The sequence below is a fragment of the Ochotona curzoniae genome, unplaced genomic scaffold, assembly GCF_017591425.1.
Source record: "Ochotona curzoniae isolate NIBS_2020 unplaced genomic scaffold, NIBS_Ocur_1.0 scaffold_4505, whole genome shotgun sequence".
Lineage (NCBI taxonomy): Eukaryota > Metazoa > Chordata > Mammalia > Lagomorpha > Ochotonidae > Ochotona > Ochotona curzoniae.
The window spans coordinates 14,876,098-14,896,267 of NW_024467118.1; the positions used below are offsets into that span (position 1 = coordinate 14,876,098).

The following is a 20,170-nucleotide window of genomic DNA, read 5'->3' on the forward strand; positions in this document are numbered from 1 at the left end:
GCAAGCCTGTCCACACACACGTCTGACCTGGAAACCCCGTGAGAGAGACCACAAAGACAAGCACCGAACTGCATTCAGTCCAACTCCTGCGCTCCTAATCCGCCTGTTACCCGCCCCCGTCCCCCGTAGAGCCGCAAGCCCCGCCCTCGTATAGCCCCGCCCAGGGCCTTAAGACCCGCCCCTGTCCCGCCGAAGCTTCCTCGGGCCCCGCCCCGAGCCTCTCAGACCACGCCCCTGCTGGTCCCGCCCACATCCCTCCCAGAGCCTCGCTCCGCCTCTTCTCGCGAGGACACGTGGGAGCCGGAAGTGCCAGGACGCGCGGTGGGGCGGGGCGGCCTGGAGTCCGGGCGCGCGGCCGGCCGAGGGCGGGACCTGTCCGTGGCCGCGTTGGCCGCGTTGGCCTCGTTGGCCGCGCATCGGGACTGACTAGTGCCCCTTGCGTCTGTGCTCCACTCGGGGAAGGCTGCGTGGCCGGGCCTCCTGCCGGCTTCCTCCTGCCGCCCCCATGTTGGGCTTTCCGACCTGTTTCCCGTCCTTCCGGGTGGTGGGAGAGAAGCAGCTGCCGCAGGAGATAATTTTCCTGGTCTGGTCGCCCAAGCGGGACCTCATTGCGTTGGCCAACACAGCGGGCGAGGTAAGCGAGCCGGCGGGGAGCCCGCCCGGGCCGCACCCAGTGTCCCCTCCTGCCCGCCGCCACAGGCAGGTGGGGCGGACCCCACGACTCTGCCCGAGGTGGCTGAAGTGCCCGCCTTCGGTGTTGCATGGCGGACATAACGGTTCCCGGGCAGCTGTAAGCAGCCACGCAGCCCTGCATCCCCAGGTCCCGTCGTTCAGGGACTGGACGCTTGAAGGGCCCCGGCTGTGCCACTCGGGAGCTGGACTGAGTGGCGGGGGCGCAGGCCTGATCAGAATGCGCTCACCTTAAGAGGAGTTAGGGCCAGATTTTAACCCAAAGTCCACTTATGGAGCTGCCATGGAGGATGCTCACAAATCCTTGTGTTCGCTTCCCACCCAAGGTGCTGGAAGTGGAAGGCGTGAGGCTCCATCTGCGTGGGACCCCGTCAGCCTTCAGCTTTGTGCTAGGAGTGATGTGATGGCCACCTTGCACGGCAATCTCCTCTGGGGCCTCTGGCATCTTTGTACTGTGGCCAAGTGAGACACGAAGTGGGAAGGGCCTTCAGAGCCGCCCATGACCCCATCCTGGGCTGTGGGTGTCTGGTTGCCTTGAAGGGTCTCCATACATCTTCTGGTCTTATCTCTGCCAGGGTCCTTGGCGGCTGTGTCACCCTTACATTGGACTAGTACTGACACATAGTGAAGCTGTCGCAGGAGCTGGGGCCTCAGGGAGTAGGGCTGTGTGCAGGTAGGCAGGACAGCTGGCTAGGGACTCCTCGTAGAACTGGCCTGTATCAAGAGCCGCACCGGTTTGCTGTCTTGCAGGCCAGTCTTTGCGGTGGTGTGTCTCCATTCTTTTTGGCCTGGTGGGGGCAGTCAGTGTGACCCAAGTGGGGGTGCCAGGATGACAGACGCAGGGCGAGGAGGTTAGTAGCAAGTTGGGAGAGCCTTGTTGGAGGAGCCATGACTTCTGTTCCGCCTAAGGAGGGAAGTGAGGCATGGATGGGCGGGGGCCAGTACCTAGGTGCTGGGATCGGGGGATTGTGCACCTGTACCAATTGCTGACCTGGAGTTCCATGCTGGAGATGAGCTGGGAAGATACAGGTGGTCGATGAGGAAATGAGATTTTGGTAGTTTTGAGTGTGGAGAATGACCAGGCCTGCCGCAGAGTTGTGGAGGTGAGCCCGAGGGCGGCATTGTTGGACGGGAGTTTGAGAAGTGTCACCAAGGACGTCAGGGGGCCACGAATGCCAATTTTCAAGGAGTGCCGAGCATGGCCCAGTGGGCTGTAGGGGGATGCCATGAGGAGGAGAGTGGCTGCAGGGCAGTGCGTGAGGAGAGTGGAGCTGAGGGAATGCCTGAGTGGCTTGTGGCTGCCGGCAGTACTGGGAGTGCAGGGTACTCTTAGCCAAGGCCAGGAACAGTGGGGACGCTGTGTGGGGGGAGTCGGGGCAGGAAACAGGTTCTAGAGTAATGGCAGATTGTGTTTTGAAGCCCAAGGAGCCAGGGGTGGCTAAGGGACCCCTGCTGCTCTCAGATGCCAAGTTGTCTGATTCCCTGTGCGTGTTCTTGGTCACACACTGAGGCTGTCCCCTTAGTGCAGTGTTATCACACACTGAGGCTGTCCCCTTAGTGCAGTGTTGTCACACACTGAGGCTGTCGCGTTAGTGCAGTGTTGTCACACCTTGGGGCTGTCCCCTTAGTGCAGTGTTGTCACACCTTGGGCCTGTCCCCTTAGTGTAGTGTTGTCACACACTGAGCCTGTCCCCTTAGTGCAGTGTTGTCACACCCAGCGGCTGTCCCGTTAGTGCTGTTGGTGTTTCTATATTTATTGCCTTCTTAGGCAGCCATCTTATTCTTTTCTAAAAGGTGAAACAGGAAAAAGGGCACTGGTGTTGGCAAGTTTGGCTTTCCATATCTGGTGCATTGGTTTGCGTCCCAGTGGCTCCACCTATTTCTTTTAACCAAATAAAATAATTCATTTATTTATTTCATATTTTTGTTAAAGTTGATTTAAAAAGTGAGGAAATTCCTGAATGTGGGAATTCAGGGGTAGAGGAGGCAAGGAGGGGAAGGATGGGAGAGAGATGGTTTTACCTTGGTCTTGTGTCTGTGGGGGGCAGGAGAGCACCTGTCCCCATCATCTGGCCTTCTGTGAGCGTTGACAGAGAAGTGGGGTATGATACCACCTCCAACAACCAGGGTGGGGGAGTGCATGCTAGGGAAGGGGTCGTTTGATTGACAGGCAGACAGTAACACATGGGGGTTCTGGCTGACAATTGGTGACTAAAGCAAGCTGCCTGTGCGCCCCATTGCCTCCCCCACACCCCCTTAGATGTTTTTGACCCTCAGTCTTAAGGCTTGCCAAAGGGTGTAGTTTCATGTCTTCTGTAGCTACTTCCTGCGGGTTAGGGGCATAGGCGTTGCATGTCCCAAGTTTGGAAATCTCTCCCTATCTCATCCATTGGGTCCATCTCAGGAGTGGAGAAGTTCCAGTTCGTACTAATGGCTGTGTCCCCTGACTTGTCATTGCCATGCTGAGAAGTTGTTGGCCTCTGTAACACACAGGTCCATCAGTCAGCAGGTGCCAAGTTAAAAAGAAACCAATTATAGGTAGAGTGCTGCATGAAAAGGAGTATTTCACTCATTTCCCAAATACTGGGTGATGAGACTGTCCCCCCCCCCCCTGCAGATTTAACAATGCCATCATTGGGGCTGGCACCATGGCTCAACAGGCTAATCCTGTACCTTCAAGTATCAGGATCCCACACAGATTCCAATTCGTGTCCCCGCTGCTCTACTTCCCATCCTGTACTTGTGTGGGAAACCCAGAAGCTCCTTGCTCCTGGCTTCGAATCAGCTCAGCTCTGGCTGCTGTGGCCATTTGGGGAGTAAACTAGCAAATGGAAAATCTTTTCCTCTCTGCCTTTTCTTCTCCCTGTCAATCTGTCTTTCTAATAAAAATAAATAAATCTTTTTTTAAAAAATCCATCTTAAGTGCAAAGACTATGGCTGTCCCTTACAGTGAACACTCGATTGTCCAAGTAGAGTGAGCGATTTCATCAGTCTCACACAGGCTGCTGGTTGCTCGCTCATCAACAATTGGGCTTCTAGACTTAGGTTCATTTGCTGTACCAATATCTATTAATATTATATTAGAGAAACTCACCAAGCTGTCCCACTTATAGTGGCTTCTAGAGCTATTGAGAGAAAAGGTAGGGGAAGGAAAGCCCCTCTTATGTTGTTGGCTTTTAAGGAGGCATCTGGGGTCCTCTGCTGATGGATTGTTGGTGGGCACCTGGGCATGCTCTTCTCCCCTGCCCTGAGGTCAGCATAGGAGGTGGCACAACATGTACTGTGAGCTCCACTGGCAGGACACACAGCCTGCGCTTTGGGACCTGGAGCTGGATGTTCTGTTGTGTCTGAGGCCAACTGGACATGAACTTCCGGGCTGCTTGGCAATGACAGAGGCCATCGGTGGGGTCCTAACCCTAACGCTCAGGCACCATGGCACACTACAGATGTGGCTTCCTGGCCTGCCTCAGGCCTTCAGTGGGCCTCTCCCCACCACAGACCCTCTAGGTCTAACCCAGGGTTGAGTTAGATCTCTGTGTTTCACCCATTTCTTTAGAAATGCCTTGTGTTCATTTGGATAATGTTGTGTTCCTCTTTCCTGCTAGCAGCTATGAGTTTGATAATCTTTTGTAAGTTTTATGGTGGGAATATAGATTTGTTTTTGGAAATGGGTTTTTACTTTATGCCATTTTATCTATTTTTTCTTAGGTTTTACTTCATCGACTTGCAAGTTTTCATCGAGTTTGGAGTTTCCCACCAAATGAAAATACAGGAAAGGAAGTGACCTGCCTGGCTTGGAGACCAGATGGCAAACGTAATGATACTATAGAAAATGACTTGATATTTTCACAGAGGGTGGAAATAAGAAATCCTCTAAAGAAAGCTTATTTCCAGAAAGAATTTATTGTCAGTATATATTGGAATTACAAATGCCAATTTGAGACATTTTAAAAACTAAAACTCATAAAACACAAATTAATTCTTGGCAGAGTTCTCCCTTCAGTGGAATGCAACTTCTTGGCAGAGATAGCTCTGAGCTGAAATCTGATGGAATATACAAAATGGGTGGTGTTCTATCTGTAGTCTTCTGGCCTTGCACCCTTGGGCATCAGTCAGTTCAATTCAGCGCCTTCCAGAATCGCACTTTACCCAAGGCGTGTGGCTCATGCAGTGTGCTGGCATGATTGCCACACCTGAGGGGCCGTCAGCTCTGACCCCGGCTCTTGTGCATTTCATCCTGCCCTTCTCCTGGAGCCCTTGTGCCCCGTTGCTCATTGTGGCTCTGCTGGCTGAACTGCACTCAGTGGCTTGCACTGACAAGGTGACAGTCCTTACCTGAACTGCTGGATACCCACAACACGTTAGTGATGTGTGTGAGCCACACAGCCTGAGCTTCATCTGTAACTCATACGTTGGAAAACTTGTCCTGGTGTGGCATGTGCTCCTCATTGCTTGAATTTTTTTCCCAAATAAATATAAGTATTTTAAAGTTCCCTGCAAATCTTACCAGTTAAAAATAACTATTTCAGGGATCAGCATTGTGGCATAGCATGTTAAGCCTGTGCCTGCAGTGCTGGCATCCCATTTGGGACACCCCCACTTGTAATGTGGGTCCCTGCTGATGCACCTGGGGAGGCAGCGGAAGGTGGCTGAAGTGCTTGTGCCCCTCCACCCACCCATGGGAGAGAACCAGAAGAAGCTTCAAGCTGGCTTCAGCCTGGCCCAGTCCTGGCTGCTACAGCCATTTGGGAAGTCGACCAGTGGATTGACTCCTCCTTTCTCCGTAATGCTGTCTCTCAAATAGTTTAAAAAAACAAATCTTTTTAAAGAAATCATTCTGTTTTAGCAAATAACTTTGTTAATATTTCTGTTAAAATCCATACATGTGGAGATGTATGTATAGTTTAATTAGAGGAAAGCCATTTGATGCATGCTTTTTTTTTTAAATTAAAAAAAGAGTATTTATCTTCCTTCTGCTGGTTCACTCTCCCATATGGTCACAGTGGCCAGGACTGAGCCAAGTGGAAGCCAGGAGCTTCATCCTGGTCCCATGTGGGTGCAGGGGCACAAGGACGTGGGTTATCTTCCACTACCTTCCCAGGTGTATAAGCAGGGAGTAGGATTGGAAATAGAGCAGCCAGAACTGAAATCCATGCTGCTTTACTGACGATGACTTAACCTGCTGTGATACCATGCCAGCCCCAGTGCATGCTGTTTTATTGTATAGCTTGTTTGGCTTTTTTCCTGCCATTGTGGATAGATTTACCACCTTAATACTGAACGACTACTTTTATAACGAAACTTGTATAAATGTCCTGGATATCCAGAGCTCTGACGCTTGGGATCATCTCCTTGGAGTCTTCCTGGAAGTGGTATATCTAGCAATGCTTTAATGCACTGTCTCCATTCTTTACTCACCTTGCTTAAAGTGTGAGGGCACTTCGAAAGTTCATACGAAATGTAATTCGAAATTTACTTTGGTGCAAAAAAATTTTGAAATCTCTACAAGCATAGGGTCTTCAAAAAGTTCATAGTAAATATGTAATTTGCAAAAGCACAGATTTAAAATGTAGTTTGCACCAAAACTAATTTCTTTTCTCTTTTGTTTTTGAAAGTTCTCTGTTTATTTGAGAGGCAGAATGACATAGAAAGATGGCTTCTTTCCTGTGGTTCACAAATAGGCACAGCTGTCAGGACTGGCCTAGGCTGCTCCCAAGAGCCTGGAACTCCATCAGGTCTAGCCACGTGGGTGACAGGGGCCTCTGATACTTGGGTCTTCCTTCACTGCCTGTCTGGGCAGAGTGGCAGGGCACTGGGTTGGAAGCAGAGTAGCTGGGACTCAGACTGGCTCTTTGATATGGGAGGCTGGGATCTTGAGTGGCAGCTTCGTCTCTGGCCACCCTGCTGGCCCTAAACTTAACTTTCAATTTGGTTTTTCTGTGAGCTCTTTGAAGTATCCTGGTTTGTGTAAAATTACTTGGCTTTTTTGAGCCACATCTTGGAATTCTGCATTATTCATTCAAGAATAGCTTCAAAGATAAATCATCAAAGTGAGTGTGTTAAAAGAAATGATTTTGCTTCCATGTATTTTATTAGAAGTATGTCCTTGATGGACAGCAAAATGCGTTTTTTCTTTGATGGCAGTTATTTCAAGATTGCCCTGAAGAAAGGAGGCCAGGCCTGCCTCCTCTTGCAAGGATGCACAGAGCACTCAGCAAGGGACTGGCCTCTGAGTACAGTTCTGAAATCTGACATGTTTCAATGGCATTAATGAGCTATGTGTAGAAAGTGTGTTAGTTAATTCAGCCACTGTCACAGCAACAGGATTCATCAGTATTGGAGGGCCTGTTTCCCACTGCGGGTTACAAACACAGATGAGAGATGAAAACCCTTCTCCTAGCAAAGCAGATGGGAGCACTTCTTTCCCTGTGGCTGTGTTTATGGCCCAGTGTGTTGTGATCAAACAGAATCGTTTATCTGTCATTTTCTGCCTGGCTATAGAGTGCTAGTCTAGAGACTGGGAATGCTTGAGAAAATGCTAGATCACTCGTATTGCTCCGGCAGTATCCAAGTACTTGACATCAGTTTGTGCAGAGATATTTTGAGTCATTATTACTTACAGGACATTTAAGTCAAATAATCTTTCTGGTTATGTGTTTTTAAAATAGTAAAACTGGACAATAGTCAAAGGCATCTATTTCTCAAGCATGACTCTAATTTATTCTGCTTATTGTTTCTTGCTTTGTTCCAGTTTTGGCCTTTGCTCTTGCTGACACCAAGAAAATTATTTTGTGTGATGTAGAAAAACCTGAAAGCTTACATTCCTTTTCTGTGGAGGCCCCTGTTTCTTGTATGCATTGGATGGAAGTGACTGTGGAAAGCAGGTAGAGTACCGCGGAGGGGGCGGCTCCCGGGGTTATGGTAGGATGCTCAGCAGGTGAAGGCTTAGGAGAGCTCGGAGTATGTGTGCATTGCATCTACATTTTGGCTGTAAGCTTATTGAAAGGAATATTTTGATGCTTTTTAAATGTTTTATTCCCCTGAGGAAATATGTCCTTATTGAAGCAATAAAGCCTTGTGGGCCAGGATTTTTTCCCCCCTCTTTTTAGTCACTTTAAGTAGTTTATATCAGTGCTGTATGCTTTCAAGTGTTATTAGCTTAGCGCATTGAGGTTCTGTTTTCTGTTCACCATCGTAGTCATGTGGAACTCTGTTTTTGTGTCTTAGTAAATATTCCTAAGATCATGGAAAGTGGGAAATTGAACATTGTATCTGATGCTGGATTTTTTCTATATGTGTGGTCCTGAAGGTTTCCTTGCTTCCTGAAAACCATTTGGATTTAGTTTGTGTGGGCAGGTAATATGCCAGGTTTGCAGCAAAGGCAGCCTAAGGAATCATTGGATTTGCCTATGCAAATGTTAAGGATGAGGATGTGATCCAGTAATCCCCAGTAGATACAGGGAGTGTTGCAAGATACCTGGAATGGGGGTAAGACTAAACCAGGTATACACTATCTTCTGTCAGATATCTTCTATCTAGTTGTATCAGTGGTGAGGTTAAATTTATGAAGAGATGAATGGTAAAACTTCATAAAATAGGTCCTTGATAATAATATGTTGTAGTAAAAGTTCTGTGAATGTAGCCCCTCTCTCACCATCCCTATCAAGATATCTTACTGTATTCTTCCCACCCTTCCCATTTTACTTGGATGATTGAAGCCAAAGGACACCAAATTACAGATAAGCGGGGATGGATAGGAACTTGATGTAGTTTTCTTCTTGGTAGCTTTTCATTTCTCATTAAGTTTGAGTTAATATCAAATGAATTTGTAAGTGTTGAATATCCATTTACAACTTTTATAAGGATCTGAAAAGAATTGGGTTTGAAATTCCTTGTAGATAAAGAAAAGTGATGAATTCTGGTCAGATAATCAAGGATTGGAATTAGTTATATAAACTTCTAGAAGGTTGGAGGAGCGGAGCATGCCATGCATTTCCCATCAGCCCAGTTACCTGCTGACTTTATCCCAGCACTCTTCCTGCCAACAGTGGAGAGATGTGTGGGATTACAGGGTCTCACGGGGCAGCTACTTTGTGGGAAGAGTCAGGAAAACACTTACCGGATCACCGCTTTTCACTTGCTCACTTCTAGTCTTATTTAAGGTAGAGTTAAGTAAAAAGAGATAAATAGGACAATTTAAAAATATGTAATATGTGATCTGACTGCAGACGTATCAGATCCTAAGTGTGTGTGAGCTGTAGAGCCAGTCAGGGAGTGATCCAGGAATTATAGTGTGCATTACAGTTATTTTGAGAACTCAGCATGTTCCGTGTGAATTCCTAAGTAAAAGTTGACAAATCATGAATTCTCAATTTGTGAATATTGAAAACATTTCAGACACTGAGAAAATTATTCATTCCTATAAATATAATGTTGGTGGAAGAATTTCTAATTGTTTTCCATTTGTGATTGCTATAGTGATTCTTAAAAGAGGAAAGTAGTTGTAGCATTTCGGTGGGTAATGTTATACCACTGAGCATCCTTTTCAAAGATTTACATTTTCTAATGGAAGACGTGTAGACTCTTTCATGCTTCATAGTGCTTATTTTTTTCTTTGTAGTGTTTTGACATCTTTTTATAATGCGGAGGATGAATCAAATCTTCTCTTACCTAAACTACCTACGTTACCAAAAAAGTAAGTAGCAGTTTTTTTCAGAATTAGTCTTACAGATTTCGCTTTCTTCTAATTTAAATAGTTAGTTTTCTTCTATGTCTTTAAAAATATTTTTTATTAAAAGTAATTTTAATCAAGTCTCTGTCTTCTTCTAGTTACAGCAACACCTCAAAAATATTTAGGTAAGATATGCCTTGTTTTCATATATAATAATTTTATCATTTGAATGAATTAAAAGATGACCCGATGTATTTTTATGTTTTAGTGAAGAAAATTCTGACGAAATAATTAAGCTCTTGGGAGATGTCAGGTAAATTTACAGAGATTGTAACTACATCTGGGTTAGGTTGGATGATTGTAAATATTAACACCTCCGAACAATATATACAGATGTTAACACTGTCTTTTTTATTATGTAGGCTTTCATTTGTCATACTCTAATACTATTTGTACATTTGCTTAAGAGCATGCAGACAAGGGTAGAAGTTTGTAAAATGTTAACTTTAGCATTTAAGTTGTTTAAGTTCATAGGTGTAGTTAGCATGATAGCTGTGATAAAGCTGTTAGCACTTTATGTTAACTGGAAATACGGTTGTTTTGCTACTGAGAGTGCAGCTGTTAAAATGACGTGTTATTTTACTGCCAACTGAGTTTGTTTTATGCGAGTTGAGGAAGTTTGCATTGTTCTTTTGAGAAGAGAGGAATGAGGCTGACAGCCTGGCTGCTTAATGGTGGTGGGTGGGTTTGGCATCTCCCTTGCCCTGTAGGGCAACTCGTGGCTGCCAAGGAAAGAGAGCGGTCACAGCTCAGCTGGAATTTAGAGCACAGTTGTCTCTGTTGCTGAGTGTCCTCACCTGGATGCATTGTTTTTAGGCTTAATATTCTTGTCCTTGGAGGGAGCTCTGGATTTATTGAACTTTATGCTTATGGGATGTTCAAAATTGCTCGAGTCACAGGGGTAAGTTTGTCTGTAAAATTGTCTCCATGGTTTCTAGTACCTAACTCATTTTTGGTTTTCTTCAGTTTCCGGTAGCAGTTATTCATCCATAAGTGACCAGAGGATAGTTTTCTTACTGGGATGAAGCAGTGGAGTTCAGAGGCTATTGGTGGAATTTGTTTTCCTTGAACAGACAGAGTAGTATAATACACTTGGTTATGATGAATGTGTGCCAGCCTGTGAGAGACTGGCACTATCCTGTGTGGTTGGAACGTGATCAGTGTGGAGGCTAGCAGAATCGCAGCAAGCACCGTGGACTGTGTGAACTAATTGCTTCTCTAGCTTCTGATGAGAGCCTTGGTGGGGAGGAGTCAGCAAGCAGAGTGTCTGTGTCCTGTCACTAGTAAAGACTTTGCTGGCAGACTCCCGCCTTCCCTTCCCACCAATATGTGTCAGAAGCCAGGAGTTAACGTGCTTCTTAAGACTTGTATGGGAGTTCTTACATTCTGTGCTATATGCAGAGGCAGCCTAACAGTAATGCTAAACGGAACTGGCTGGGGGTAACTCTTTTGCAGATCGCTGGCACGTGTCTCGCACTGTGTCTGTCAAGTGACCTGAAGTCATTATCCGTGGTCACAGAGGTGTCTGCTGATGGGGCTTCAGAGGTGTCGTACTTTCAGGTGAGTACTGGCGCTCAACAGCAGTAGAGTGAATGTATATTTAATAGGGTCTTGTGATCTTTATTTCACTGTATTCTGGTAGTCTTAAATCAGGGCAGGCTTGTACTCTAGCAGTGACAATGCCTGTATTTCCCATATTGAGGTGCTAGGGATTAAGTCCTGTCTCTGGCTCCTGATTCCAGGATGTTAGTGCTGTCACAGGGAGGCAGGGAGATGGCTCCAGTGACTGCATCTCCAGGAAGGAGACCTGGAGAAGGGTCTGCCTTTCTGCTTCAGCCCTGGCCCAGCCCTGGCCATTGTAGGCAGTGGGGAGTGGACCAACAGTGGGAGCTTTCCCTTTCGCTATCTCTCTGCTTCTCAGATAGCAAAAATAAAGAACAAACTAGATCTACTTGAAATTTCCAAGTCTTCCATGTTGGATTCTATTATAATAGATACCATTTCATTTTTCTTGTGCTCTGATTTAATTTTCATAGAAATAATATTTTGCTAATCTGTTTATAGCCACGTTAATTGCTTGCTATACCAATTTTTCTCTTAGGATTCCATGCCTAATAATAATAAAGACTAGTACTGATATGTTAGTATGTGCCAGGTGCCTATAATTCATTGGAATCCTTACAGCGCCTAGTAGGTAGGTATTATCATTTTCCTCCGTTTTCTGGCCTCACAGTAAAATGGTGGAACTAGAGAACTGGACAGTGATTCTGGACAGTCTGCCTTGAGGGTCTGCACTCTTCACCAGCACATTGCTTCTGGTGTTACATGGTCACATCCACTGGTGATGCCTGTATTACCCTGTGGTGTTTGCATTGTACATCGAAAGAACTGAGCTGCTGTAGAGTAGTTCGATCACAGTGTTGCCTTCCAAAGAAGTCTCTCGAAAATTTGCATCTTAAACATCTAGGGGCGGTTCATTTGTTGTGGCAGTAAAGTTGTTGCTTGAGGTACCCCCACTGTATTAGAGTGCCTCGCCGGGATCCTGGCTACTCTGCTTCTCAGCCAGCTGCCGCCTACCATGCATCCTGGGAGGCAGCAGATATGGGCTCGAGTGATTGGGTCCCTGATACCCATGTGGGAGACCTCAGTAGAGGTCCAGGCTCTTGGCTAGAACCTGGCCCAGCCCTGGCTGGTAGGGACATTTTGGAGATTGAACCAGCAATGGAAGATCACACTCTATCTGTCTCTGTCTTTCTGTGTCTTAAATAAGACGAAAACAAAAATGTACAGGTGAGCAGTCATATTTTAGAAACCCAGCCCCTCAGTGACATAAACAACCAAACAAAAGTAGAACAAAAAAGTTGTTAAAAAAGTGACGTGTAATGCCTTTCAGTAGCCACTGGATCCAGAAGATCAGAAGGCTCTCAATTCAAAATGCACTGTGTTAATGTTCATATTTGCTGTTCTTCAGGTTCTGTGAACCTGACTGCTGGGATTCCACGTGGGCTGTAATGGAATAAGTCTCTGTTTCTGTGAAATTTGCAATCGAATTTTAATGTTTTATTTTTGGTTGAGAGGCAGAGAGACATATGGAGAGACAGTGCTCGTCCTTTGGCTCACTGCCCAAATGCCTGTGATGGTCAGGGCTGGGCCAGGCTGAAGCTGGGAGCTAGGAACTCAATCTGGCTTCCCACCTATGTGACAAGAGCACAGCCACGTGGACTGGCGTCACTGCTGTCGAGTCTGTGCATTAGTTGTTAACTCCAGGCACTGCTGCAGGATGCAGGTGTCCTGAACTGTAAGGCATATGCACTCTCAGTGTGAAAGATGGCTCCTAATGACAAGTGTTATTTGCATACAACTCACATGTTGTTGAGATAGTGTTCCTATTCTTACTAATAATACTTAATTACTATACTTCAAGTTTTTACACATAATTATCCTATTTAAATATCCTCAGAATTATGTTATAAAATAGATTATTCCGTATGCTTTTAGCTACATAGGGAGGTTGATGATCCCAAGTGACCTGTGTTCTTACCCACAGGTGAGGAAATCCCAAGACTTGAGTCCTTGGTTACGCTCACAGGCAGCCCAACTCCGACATAACCTGCTGGACGCTAGTTAGAGACAGACGTTTTTTCAGAATTGTGGGATTTTTTATTTTTAAGCTGGTCAGCACAGAGTTCTCTTCAAAAGCAGCAAGTATATCTGGTTGATTCACTTTGTTCTCTTGGTTTTACAGCTTGAAACCAATCTGCTATACTCTTTCTTACCTGAAGTAACTCGCATGGCCAGGAAGTTTACACACATTTCAGCTCTTTTACAGGTATGTGTCTACAGCTTGTTTGATGTACTTACTGTAATCATCAGGAAGGACTTCAGGATTTTATTTTGTGATGCTTTCTGTAGTAGGGATGTATAGTGGTAATCTTATTAAGCAAAAAAGAAAACTAAGATTGTGCTTCCATTGAGCCCTATTTGCCACATTTAAAAGAAAAGAAAAGTCAACTTAAATCTTTTAAAATATTCCCCCAAATAAAATACAATATACGTTTAATTGCAAAGGAAGTGCATACTTCCTATGAGATAGCTTTTTGTTTGTTTGTTTGTTTTTAGAACAAACCAACCCCAAATTAGCTTACAGTTATGTAAGTTGGTGGTTTGGGTGGGATTTAGCTAGAAGGTTTTGGAGATCAGGGTGGGTCAGCTAATCTCAGCTCCTCTTGGTTGCGGTAACTGAGTGTCCCTGGCTGTTGATGTCATGTCTGTGTTCCACCTGCCCACTCCCCACCTTCTAGCAAGCCAGCCCACAGGCTCATCCTCACAGGACAGTGGTAGCAGACACACAACAGGGTCATTTCCGCCATGTTGTACTAGAGTGGGCTCCAAGGCCAGCCCGGGTTCTAGGGCTGAGGAAGAGAACTCTCTATCTGGAAGGGGGAGCCGTGAAGAACCGTGACCATGTTACTTGTTCTGTCATTCATTCATCCACTCAGTGTTGAAAGTCTTCGGAGTAGCTGGCTAGACCAACAGGTTGACAGTATACATGGAAAGACACTATCCAAAAATATTAGGATTATTTGTTTTACCAGGTACAAACCTAATTTATGAATGTTTCATTGTGAATGTCCCAAGAATCTTTTTTTTCATAGTTAAGTAATTACAAAGTGTTATCATCTTCTGTTTTTCTTGGGCTTAATTGAGTTAAAAGTATAATTGAAAGTAAATTCTGAATTTCTCGGAAATATTAAGCAATAAGAAATATTTAATGAACGTTTTAACTTAAATATTTTTATTAAATCTCTTTTAATAGTATATAAACTTGTCGCTGACATGTATGTGTGAAGCTTGGGAAGAAATCCTCATGCAGATGGATTCTCGTCTCACTAAGTTTGTACAGGTAATGTCAGTGAAACCTCCGCGGGCAGAGTTAAAGAACGCACTGGGCATCCGGCCTCGGGTTCAGGCTCATCAAGTACAGCAGTGCCTGGGTCTGGATCCACCTTCGGCTCCTGACTCCAGCTTCCTGCTAATGTGGATCCTGGGAGGTGGCAATGATGATTCCTGTAACTGGGTTCCTGCCACCCACATGGGGGCTCCGGATTGTCTTCCTGGCTCTGGGCTGCGCTGTCAGCCCAACCCAAGCCATTGCAGACATTTGCAGAGAGAGCCAGTGGATGAGAGCTTGTACTCTATTTGCCCCTCAGATAAGTAAGTGGAGGAATGCATAGCATCTGTATTTATGCATTGTATAAGAAAAATCACTCAGATTTGCATCAGCTAAGCTCATGAGCTTTATTCAAATGGCTTTTTCTAACCTCACTGCTTTCTTTGGAAGGTTTGCAAAAGAGTTCTGTATTAGTCGCTTTCCCACTGCTGTAACAGAATGCCTGAGGCAGAGTAGTGTGCAAAGAGAAGTCTGTGGAGCTCTCGGTTTTAGATGCTGAAAAGCCCAAGATTGGCTGACCTCATTTGTTCAGTCTCTGTGAGGAGGGCCTAATGGTGGGAGGCATCATAGCAGGCTCATGTGCAAGAGGGATCCCGTGGAGAGACAGGGAATGGGGCAGTCAGGTTTGTCTTACCATCATGAACACGCTCAGGGAAACATGGTCCCGCAAGAGCTACTTCAGTCTCTTCAGAGGCCTGCACCCCCCCACAGCGACCTCACCACCTCTCACTTGGCTTCACTCCTTAACAATTCCACCCTTCAGCATTGCCATACTGACCGCCAGTCCTGTAACACAGGACCCCGTGGATGTGACTTGGTAGGGCTGGGAAATAAGGACAGGCATTGGAGATTCACAGGGCCAATTTAAATATGAGCCTGGCGCGGAGTTGAGGCAAAGAGTCGTGTTCCTATCATTGTAAATGTGCTTATAATTTCAAAAATATGTATCACCATTACTGTTTTGTCTAGGAAAAGAACACAACCACCTCAGTGCAGGATGAATTCATGCATCTGCTGCTGTGGGGGAAGGCAAGGTAGTGAGCTCGGGTTCAGTGCACTTCTTCCTCCCTTCTTTGTTGTTTTTAAATAGTAATTATTTCAAAAATAATGTATACTTACTCTTTATAGAAAATCCTAGAACATAAGAACCGAAAAGAGTATGTCTTTTGAGGCTTTTCTGTGTACTAAAAATGTGATCATTTTGTTTGTGTGTATTTTTTATGTATATGAAAATTTTTAAAATATTGTAGTCAAGCCAATCTTTTTCTTTATGTACCTGCTGCTACGCTTTTAAAAAAAGGACATTTTCTGTTTCTAAAGGCATTCAAAGATTATTCTGTATTCTGTTTTATTGCTTTTCTGTGTTCCTAATTTACTTGGTTGTATGCACTGGAAAGCTAACTTCTTCCCCATCACTACTATTTGGGTGAACACCGTGTAGTTCTTGAGCTTGCCCTTCCCTGTGGATCTGAAACGCCATGTTAGTGCACAGGGCATCCTCAGCTGTGTTCGAGTCTGCTTGTGACTTGGCTTAGTGTTTGTTGTTGTTTCTCCTATTGCTTTGGGAGTACAACAAAGTTCTTAACTGTTGAGCTATTTCTTTTTATTTGATTTCAAAATCTTGTTTGCACTTGGAAGTTTTGAAGGTTTAAAAATGATAGATTCATATTTTGAATATAGAAATGACTAAAAATTCTTATTTTTCATTCTAGTGCTGAACTTCAGACCCTCTTAATGAACCAGTTAACAGTAAAGGTACAATTCAAGCACCTGTGTATTTAAATAGCTGTGAACACATTCGTAGCTTTTGTTTTGTTTTGAATAGCACATGGTATCCAAATTGAATGCTAAATGTATTTTTTCCTCTTAATTAGGGTCTAAAAAAGCTTGGCCAGTCTATAGAGTCATCATATTCCAGTATACAGAAATTGGTTATAAGTCACTTGCAGAGGTATGAAGGTGATGTAGAATTTCCTGGTATCGCATCCACACGCGCATGGCACTGGTCTTCTCTCCCACACTTGACACTGCTTTCAGCCTTTTCTGTCTCCGTTACTGCCTTGGCACATGGGAGGAGTCTTGGTGAACCCGAGAGTCTGCTTTATGAAGTAGTGTCTGGAGTCTCTTCATGAGACAAGATCCCCTGGGCCTTTTTTTCACTCAAACAAGCACAAAGTGTGTTTGGAATTGGACATAGAACCTTTTGTGAGCAGTGAAATTAGTGTGTTTATATGTAATTTGACTGATTCCAGAGCACTTGGTGTACCTTTTTGTTTAACACCTTTACCAGGTATGCACTAGGGTTATCCTCATCTGCACAAGTGGGAACCTGAGTTTCAGATGCTTTATATGGCTGGCCTGGAATTACTCAGTGTCAGAATCAGGATTTGCTCCTAAAACTGTTTCTGTCCACAGCCAATTTGAGTGCAGCAGTTTGCATATGGGAGCCAAGCGTTTGATTTAAATTTTGATAAGCCTCTTTAGACTGTATGCCTCTCCCTAGCTGCCATCACTGCTCCCTTGGCTCACTGCCACATCCTCCGGACTGACGTCTTCCGTCCACGGTGTGCCTCGGGTGTCAGTCCCCTCGGGGATGTCACCATGTTTCTCACTCTGAGACCTTTGCATGACCGTTAACATACCTGGCCATCTGCCCTGCCCACACTCGTGCCCTGTGGCATCCGCTCCCTGTCCGCTGCTCTGCTGCCTTGCTCTCCACTTGCCCTCAGCTCTGGTTAACTCCTTCACAGAGGCCTCCCTGACCCCTGCCATGCCTCAGGTGCCTCTGCTGCTCCTGCAGCCTGTGCGTTGTCCTCCAGACGGCTGTTTGAATAGGAGAATGCACCACGTGACTGTCTCCCTCATACCCAGTTGGCGCCATGAGGGCTTAGTTGGTTTGCCATGAAGTCCCCACTGCCGGGCACAGTGCCCGCCCTGAAGTCAGAGCTCAAGAAGCATTTTTTGAATGTTGAATTTGTAGTTGTTGGGTGAACAAAATGGCGAAGGGCCAGAGCTAGTGGTTTGATCATCTTGCAGTTTAATCTTTAGGTCACGTGTTCATTCCACTAGTCATGATGACCAAATGATTTTGCTGCAGTCTTTAGGAAAGGTTTTAAGAGAGGATTGTTTCTCACAGAAGGAAAATTGGAGTTTTCTGCAAATGCAGGAATGTCCAGCCCAGCCAGATGCTGCTTGCCACCTTGGTGATGGTGCTGATATTCCGTTCTGCCTTATTCTCACAGTGGCTCCGAGTCTCTGTTGTACCATTTGAGTGAATTGAAAGGAATGGCTTCATGGAAACAGAAATATGAACCCCTTGGCCTGGATGCCGCAGGCATTGAAGGTAGGGATTTCACTTTTCAGTAGACTACATTAAATACAGCTTACTCATTTACTCATTTAGTAAGTGATATTTATTTCTGTCCTTTAGATGCTATCACTGCTGTGGGTTCTTTCATACTTAAGGCCAACGAACTTCTCCAGTAAGTAGTGGAGATTCCTGGAATTGTTAATCTGAGAATGTGTATAATTACTTTTCGCTTATAAGACCCTGAAGTTGTCATGCTTCTTGAGATGTATTTATTTTTTTCAACAGCCAAAGTTACAGAGAGGAAAAAATGGGGAGAGGGAGAAAGAGATCCATCTTCCATGTACTGATTCACTGCCCAGCGCTGCAGTGGCCGGGGCTGGGCCAGGCTGAAGCCAGGGACCAAGAACTTGGGTCATCTGCTGCTTTCCCAAGCACAGTAGCAAGAAGCTGGATTGGGTATCAGCATATGGGACTCAAACCAGTGCCCACACAGGGTGCTGGCATTGTTGGTATGCCCCACAATGCTAGCCCTTTGATTCTCTTAAGATGAGTTTTTGCATTTGTATCACTTCTTGGCCTTTTGGCTAAGATCAAGTGTGGAGTCATGGATAATTACAAGTTTAGGGGGGGTACTTGGGCGGAACAGGTATGAGGAGGTGAGGGGAGTGAGTTTGAATTTACTAGATTCTTTGCACAGCTTGTTTGAGATAATTTCACATAGATAAATATAGATAACCCTGAAAATAAAGAGGACATTGGGGCCCGGGAGGGCTGCAGGTAGCACTGTCGGTACTTGGTTAGTGTTCCCTGAAGCCAGCGATATGAGGCCAGCGAACATGGTGGGCAGGGCCTGCTGAGGAAGTGGGGCACAGAGCAGGTGAGCAGCTAGACTTCCCAGGCTCAGAGTGAAGTTAGGCAGTGGTATGAGTAAAGTGATGCCCTCAGATGTGGACTAGTTTAGGAGAGAATAAGAGCCCTGAGGAAAAGGGGCATGAGAGACCATGAAGGTGCTAGAACCAATGGACAATGTGTCTTGTGGAGGCACAGGTTGTCCTTTTGTGTAGAGAGGCCGCTGGGCAGATAGGAGATGGCTGGTCGGTGAAAATGTCTTGCATGAAAAAAAATGTCTTGCATGTAAGACTATGGAGGGTGGCATTTGGTATAGAGATCAGGTCTGGGAGTGAACTCATATCTAGGTGGGGAGGGCTGGAGGACAAGACTGTCGATCTGGACCATTACAACAGGCCCGCTTGCCCTGTCACTTCCTAAGGTGTTCTGCTTCTCAGATCTTTTCCCGTCTTGTGGCTGTGGCATCTGGTGACTTTGCTCTGAGGATGTAGTTTGGGTTTCTCTTCAGGCCTCTGTTGTTGCCTGCATGATCTCCACGGCCTGGCTCACTTCTCCATCTGCTGGCAGCTTGCTTCGCATAACATGGTGCTTGGTCATTCCCTCATGTTTGTTCACGAGGCCTCGGCGCAGGCAGGCAAGAGCAGACGCTAGCATGTGTGCCCCAGGGTGTTCAGGCCTTGCCTTTGGATTGCTGAGGCCCACATCACACAGCCTGAACCCTTCCCAGTTGATTCAAGCAACAAAGCTGAGCAGTTTTCACATTGAGAGCTCTCCTGTGCCCAGTCCCACCCAGCACCCTGATAACTCGTTTGGAGCCTGGCATTTCTAAGGTCTATGGGGTGGCTGTCTCTATTCCAGCTGCCCAGTCTGTGTCTGGCTAGTGGCTTCTGCCGTCTGTCGGTCACCAGTCCATCCGCCATCAGTCCTTGATGGTTCTGAAACCTGTTTCTCTTCCTTTTTGATTGTTCTGCTCTCTCCTATTCATGTTCTCTTCAGGGCAGTATTACAAGGCTGTAGAGACTTGTGCTCAGAAGACAAAGCAAGAGGACAGATCACATTGTGTTTCCTGTATTGCAAAGTATTTTTTGGTTCAGGATGTTTATTGAGACAAATATAAAATAGCATGTTTCAATGTGAATGAAGGTATCATTTAACTTTTTTCTCCTTTCAAATATGTAAAATGTACTATTATGACCTTAGGTTACAGTTGGAGAAACTGAGAATATGAGAATTTAGAAGTTAGCTTGGTTGCCTGGGGTGTAGGAGATATCACTGATTGTAAAAATTAATTAATAATTGTTTCTTATTCTTGCTGTAGAGGGTTGATAATATGGCTTGGTAACATGAGAAATGTGGCATTTTTATTTCAGGTATTTTAGTACAGAAGGTTAATGCCAACTCACCAATACCAACCCCAAAACCAATAGTATCAGGCAAACTAATGCTTGGAAAGGCTTTGAGACTCAGGAAGGGGAAATGCTTGGAGTCATTGTCCTACAGATGGGAGCTTGAAAAAACGTTTTAAAAATTGCAGCCTTCTCTGTTTAAAAGAATACCTCACCATCTGTAACAGTTAATTTGAGGAAAAGGCACATTTATATAAACCACAAGGAAATTAAAATTTTGAAGTCTATTATCA

General features: G+C 45.3%; 1 protein-coding gene across 2 annotated transcripts in view; it reads left to right on the forward strand.

Moving 5' to 3' along the window:
- Nucleotides 1-321: 321 nt before the first annotated feature.
- ANAPC4 (anaphase promoting complex subunit 4) overlaps nt 322-20,170 on the forward strand; it is a 33,562-nt gene continuing 13,713 nt past the window's right edge. For both annotated transcript variants that reach the window (XM_040965789.1, XM_040965790.1), the window contains exons 1-15: nt 322-634; nt 4,399-4,504; nt 7,442-7,574; nt 9,311-9,385; nt 9,520-9,546; nt 9,630-9,674; nt 10,238-10,322; nt 10,877-10,981; nt 13,167-13,250; nt 14,238-14,324; nt 15,342-15,406; nt 16,085-16,127; nt 16,247-16,323; nt 17,615-17,715; nt 17,803-17,854. In XM_040965789.1, the coding sequence (XP_040821723.1) occupies nt 506-634; nt 4,399-4,504; nt 7,442-7,574; nt 9,311-9,385; nt 9,520-9,546; nt 9,630-9,674; nt 10,238-10,322; nt 10,877-10,981; nt 13,167-13,250; nt 14,238-14,324; nt 15,342-15,406; nt 16,085-16,127; nt 16,247-16,323; nt 17,615-17,715; nt 17,803-17,854 (1,214 nt within the window). In that variant the 5' untranslated portion in view covers nt 322-505. The remainder of the gene's footprint in view (nt 635-4,398; nt 4,505-7,441; nt 7,575-9,310; nt 9,386-9,519; nt 9,547-9,629; nt 9,675-10,237; nt 10,323-10,876; nt 10,982-13,166; nt 13,251-14,237; nt 14,325-15,341; nt 15,407-16,084; nt 16,128-16,246; nt 16,324-17,614; nt 17,716-17,802; nt 17,855-20,170) is intronic.